The 6,000-nt window shown below is 40.9% G+C and overlaps 1 protein-coding gene across 1 annotated transcript in view; it reads right to left on the bottom strand.

Annotated features, from left to right (window-relative positions):
• The window catches only part of LOC139716968 (A disintegrin and metalloproteinase with thrombospondin motifs 6-like), a 28,206-nt gene extending 22,598 nt beyond the window's left edge, over window positions 1-5,608 (bottom strand). Inside the window, exons 1-8 of the mRNA XM_071628491.1 lie at window positions 5,351-5,608; window positions 4,596-4,896; window positions 3,779-4,035; window positions 2,930-3,019; window positions 2,453-2,601; window positions 1,686-1,844; window positions 840-971; window positions 34-205 (exon numbers count right to left, since the gene is read on the bottom strand). Coding sequence (XP_071484592.1) covers window positions 34-205; window positions 840-971; window positions 1,686-1,844; window positions 2,453-2,601; window positions 2,930-3,019; window positions 3,779-4,035; window positions 4,596-4,896; window positions 5,351-5,608 — 1,518 coding nt within the window. The remainder of the gene's footprint in view (window positions 1-33; window positions 206-839; window positions 972-1,685; window positions 1,845-2,452; window positions 2,602-2,929; window positions 3,020-3,778; window positions 4,036-4,595; window positions 4,897-5,350) is intronic.
• Window positions 5,609-6,000: the final 392 nt, after the last annotated feature.

Raw genomic sequence — 6,000 nt, forward strand, 5'->3', positions numbered from 1 at the left:
TTCTCATTCATGATCTTTCCTTTTTATGCTCACGTTAAGTCGATTCGCCCAACAATATTCCGTGATGCGATGGTGATGGCGATACGCTTTATTGCACTGCTCTAGTCGATCGTATCGCACTCCTGGAAGCTGGTCCCACGTGAGGAGTTGGACGTTCTCCTCATCCGTTGCTGGTTCGTCCAAGAGGCAGCTTGACTTGTCTGATCTGGCAACAAAAAAGAAAAAAAAATAGATCAATTTAAAAAAATGACGTTCATCAAATAGTGAAAGACACGATACCTTATTCATGTGCATAAAATGTAAAACGACCTTAGCTAGCCCATAATGTTGGGGCTTTGTGTCACTTGCGCCTGTACTGTATAACATCTGCTGTAATTGAGCCGGTCAGGCCTGCAAGGTTTATCACACATTTCACATGGTGGCTTTTCCTGTTTTGTCAACCTATATAGCGCACTCATTATGACTATGCATCCACCTTCTATAAAGTGTGTATGCGCGCGTGTGTGTGTGCGTGACACCCAGTTACTGTGTGTCAATGGAAGAATAGTCTACCGAAAAGACGTGGAAAACAGCACCAAACTCTCGACATACAATAGTAGAGTAGGCCTACTGTAGGTTCGATAACGCAATTCTCTGTGAACAATGAGGAAAGTAAATATGCTTGGTAGCAGTCTTCGAATAGTGTTATGTCACATTAGTAGTATGGACTTGGCGATGAATTTAGATTCCCACTGATTCTTAATACATCTACAATGTCTATAACGATAGAATATCTTAACATAACAGACGAAGTCGCAAGTCGCTGGTACAAACGGAGCAAGAGAGGTCCAAGGACTTACTCAAGAAAGTCGGCCAGGTACTCGCGGCTGCACTGCGACCACTGAAGAGAGTGGATTCCCGAGGGGCGCATGGATGACATGATGTTACGATTGTTCTGGCAGCCGTAGGTCGGATCATGGCTCAAACTTAGACTGGTTGGTGTGGAAACCAATATGAACAAAATCAAACAAACGCACATACGTTCCACAAAATCTTAATACTGCTTATAATTTAGGCATATTTCATTACATGGTATCTTAAAAGGTACTATGTCAAGACGCTATGTCAAACGGTTTTCCATGTCACGCGTGAAAGAGCGCAATTTGTGAGGAGAAAAAAAAAAAGTTTCCTCTCTGGATAGAAATCCCGGACAAAATAACGAAATGAGTCATTGGTTATACAGTGTAAATGTACGTAGATTAGTTAATTTTGTGTAATTGTTGTCAACCTAACAAATCTGTTGCGAATACAGCTACATTGTTATTTATTCACTGTGTAAGTATTTGTAAGTGTGTCACTACCTGCCATGTGTTCAGAATAGGACCATGGACCTGATATATATGTCAACATGTCCTTTGTTTTTATTCATTAATAAAGACAAGATTACAACAAAAGCGACATCAATGGTCATCGGAACTGATGCAGCAACAAACAAAATAAACACTGTCCCAACGTAATCTCAACGTCATATGTCATTAATGGTTAAACATAGTATCAATGAGAAACGGGAAAGTTTGCGTTGAGTGGTTGTATCTAAAACAAAACCTTGTCAAAGATATTACTTATTGCCAGATTCTATTGTCTGATTATAGTACGTACTATGATTGATTGGCATGCTCATCGATGGCCATTTTCAGCTAACCCACCTGTGACCCAGCTCATGGGTGATCACAAAGCCCGCGGGGAGACCATCATCCTGGTTGACTGAACAGGACCACTCGGGGTCACAAATTGTTCCGACATAGGCACGGCCGAGCAGGGAAAAGCTTTTTCTATTGTTAGCTGCCATCGTGTATAGATCCAACCTTATCGAATTAAGTAAATGCAATGATCATTAAAGTAATTTTGATATTTTGTTATCAAATGACTACTTTGAAATTTTCACAGTTACAGTTTCTTTAAACAACAGCCAGTTCTCAGCCTTCATTCCTGTCTACTTTATATTACTGCACTCTTATCAAGGTTGTAAAATACTCAGTTTTTTGTCAGATGCATTGTATTTGTTATGTAGTAGTAGTGAGAAGTATACTCCCTGAAAATTATAAAGTTAGATATAATATGAACTATGATTAAACAAAACAAATCAGCAAATTTAACAAGTAAAGACATAGAAACAAAACTCTGAGCAATATCCAAACAACAACTGAGGGTCCGACTTCTATTCATTTGCTTCCAACCCATCTCAACCTATCGTGGCTGAAAATTCGTCATTATAACTGTGGCGTCCCAGTTCCGCACGCGTGTGCTGAATGCATGATATAATGTTGCGGCGCCGGCGAGCGCAAGCCAGTCGCCATTACATTGTGTATTCGCCATACGTGTGCGCGCATGGGACACCGCAGTTCCATAGCGTTGGGCGTTCGCCAAGTAGGATATCGATCTATACTGCCACGCTCACGGCAGTCAGACCTACCTTGTGATCAATATTGCCGTATCCCAGTGGCCCGGATCGTCGTCACTCACGGGGTTGAAGTGATACTGCCAGCCACACAGCTCATCCATGACCTCATCACCGTTGCCAGAGACGACCATTGTTCTATTTATCCCGTCAAGCCCTATCATCTGAAAATTAAAATGTAAAATGGTCGTTAAATATACCAGGCCCTGCCATTCTTCTTTGCTTATACGGTTTCCTTCCATAGTAGAGGGCACGACTGACCGATTACACGGCAATGGCTTTATGGCAAGGCTGTGCTGGTTTGCAAGCCGTGAAAGGGAGATGGTAAAGGAAAGCATATTATATCCGTGTCGGATGATTTCATTTCATTTCATTCTTAAACAAAAGTATGAACTACAGTATGCACTTGAACACGACCTCAGTTTCTTGACGCCGGCACACTGCCAGGCCGTATACGGCAGGTTTGCAGTTTCCAGGAAATGTGCGACTTACCCAAGGCGTGTTCGTCGTCAGAACCAAAACCCGTACGATAACAAGTCTGATCTGTGCACCGACAGACCCTTGTGCATACCTCCTAGATACCTGTGTAAGAGAACAGAGATCTGATTAACGTTAAAGGTGTGCTAAGATTAATATCCACGTGCAGAGTAACACACCCTCTGATCTTGTCCGGTGTTTTCACATCTACCGCTGAGGTGACCCTGTGCGTTGCAACCTCTTGCACTTTAACTACCATTTAAATTATTTCTCTTCGGGGTAGTACAGACTGCATCTATGAGCAAAGCGAATTAGGATCATTCCCTATTGCGCTGTATCTTCCCACGATGTATCTGAACAATATCTTGCTAGACAAGGATACCTTTGAAACTGTCAAATTTAGGGACAAATTTTACTACGTTCTGAATCTATTCACCTACAATGTATTCATTAACCTATCTAGACACATAAAGGTATTGACCTGGACTGAAGGCAATGGTCAAACATTTTGTGCAATACACCACTGGTCTTATTGGTCGCTAGAATTGAGGGAAAAAAAATCATTCTTGTAAATCATTTTATACAGAGTTACCATAATATCAATTATTTCCTTATTCTTCTTGGTAAAGTAGCGAAAACACTTTAATCAACATGACCAAAATCTATTTTCGTCAAAACTACAGCAGCAGAAGTATTCAACTGCCTATATTTATTTTTTTTTAGCTTAAAAGACTAACGATTTTGAAATGAAATGAGATCTGATGAAGATATGAAACGAGCGTGAACGCTCTGCCGTGGTTGCATAGGAATGGAGTTGTTGACATATGTAAGTACTTGTTTCGGGTTGTTGTAGTGGTCACTTACTATGTTCATCAGAGACATCGTGTAATTAACAGCATCATCGCCGTGGAATTTAACCATCTTGCGATCGATCAAGAGAAATATCTCGATATATCGCTGCCCGACCACAGCCTGTCGGAAGTCTTCGAACCTCGGCTGCTCGTCTGCCAAGTCCTCTGTTTGTGGCTCCTCGTCGTTAGATACATCCGCCCTCCCCACGTTAGGATTCACAGAAAACGGCGGCAATTTCTGTCTGGGCTGGTATGGGTTGTGTCCAGGGGCTTTCAATTTAACGGAGATTGCACGTCAAAAGTGTTAAATTAATATGATACAGTGTACTTAAAAAATAGCAGATTGTAATTCATTGAAAAAACAACAATCGAGCATCAATATTGATAAAATGGCGGACCAGGAAACACAATTAAGATTAGATAGGAAACTACATATATGCCGAGACAACAGAGCATGATATAAAGATGTAGGAAAGAAGAGGACGTATAAATGAACGAATAATGCACTCGCTAATGGTTGAAATCTTTAGTGTTGTGTCCATTTACTGTGAAAATGCACATCTGACTGTGAAAATGTGATATTCTCTAAGGTAATAATTAATATCATGAAATCTGACAAAACCTGCAATCAGCTAAGAGTAGCAAACTGCTGACAGGTTAATGGTGATTTGAACCCATCAGACGTTTTACTGTTAGAGTTACCCATGTGAAACATTATTTCAATAACTAAAATGTAGGTCATATTTTGCTACTGACGGTTATATTTGAGGACTTTAATTGTCCGCTGTTGACAAAAACTTTCTCGTCAAGATGACTTTTCGTGCACTCACGTGTAGCTGGAGAGCAAAACTTCTCTGGTTCTGTATCGTTGTCACGGCCGACATCAGCCTCGTGCTGGTCCTCGTCAAACTGGCCGTACTCGTCCTCGTCTTCATAGCTGCTCGACGAACTTTTCGACGACGAGCCGTACGACGGCGACCCACTCGACCAAGGGCTGGTCGCACTTCGTTTGTAAACAATATGAGCACGTTCTTGCGTCGATATCCCGACATCGCGTCTAAGGCGAGACTCGTGATCGTCCTTTAGCGGTTCTACGTAAATTTCATTGTCTTCGTGAATAATGACACCGCGCTGAAAGGAAATCATACATTGTATTAAAAATGCTGATGACAGGTTACTGTAGAGATTAATACATGTACTTGCACAATCTATGAATATATTGACTAGAGTACTACACTGTGACTTCAGAAAGCCAACATTGACATACGATACATATTACGTACATGTATGCACATTCATTTATGTGTATTACAACAGGTATAGGAATGCAGAGAGCAGCATATATTTATACCATACATTTGATCTCGCCGTTTTTGGTAATCACGAATACAATTGTCCTGTAAGGTTTTTTTTTTTTTTTTTCTCATTATTGCAGAGAAATAAAGTTCTCAGAAGATCAATCAACAGCATGTAATGTATGGATATTGATAAAGCACATATCACAGACTGATATAGATTTTAGGCAACGCATGGATGATATGCGCAGGTTGTACTTGTTACATGGTACAGTCTCCAGTCTACTCACAAGTCCATTACACGTGCTGAGGGCTCCCTCCGACTCGTCTCCATGCGATAATAAACGCGCGAAATAGTGACAGTCTCGGTTTGGCGAGCTTTCCTCTGTAATCACACCATCTTCTCCCAGTGTCTCAATAACGAGGTTTGGCCGCATCAGATAGTAGTTCGGGTGGAGATGAACAAGGTAATCCTCACCGAAGGCACGGAATTTCACCAGGAGATCGCCATCAACGGCTGATTGTGAGTCTACACTGCGTTTAGTCATCACGGATGCATCGAGATATTCAGGTGACGTTATGTCGTGATCTAGAATAGAGAGAATTTCATTGATTTTTATCAGTAGAGATTTACATAAAACAAGCTTGACATATTACAACAGATTAATCTCGCCCCACTGATATATGAAGAGATGATGAAGGCAATTCCCCCAGGTAATGGTGTGTCTCATATTATCTGTTGCCTAACATTTATATCAAGATATCAACGTTCTTTTGTCCAGATGTTAATACAAGGAAGAAACAACACACTGGTCCAAAGGGTGCACATTTTATTGAACGAATTAGTGGTTGTTCAGCGTTTCTTAACTGGTAAAAGCAATATTCCTACCTTGTTAAATGAGCTATAAGTCCGTCACATTTTTTGTTTCTTTTTGTTTGT

Source organism: Diadema antillarum, unplaced genomic scaffold (assembly GCF_040938485.1).
Source record: "Diadema antillarum isolate AM-2024a unplaced genomic scaffold, OU_Dant_1.0 scf00000071, whole genome shotgun sequence".
Lineage (NCBI taxonomy): Eukaryota > Metazoa > Echinodermata > Echinoidea > Diadematoida > Diadematidae > Diadema > Diadema antillarum.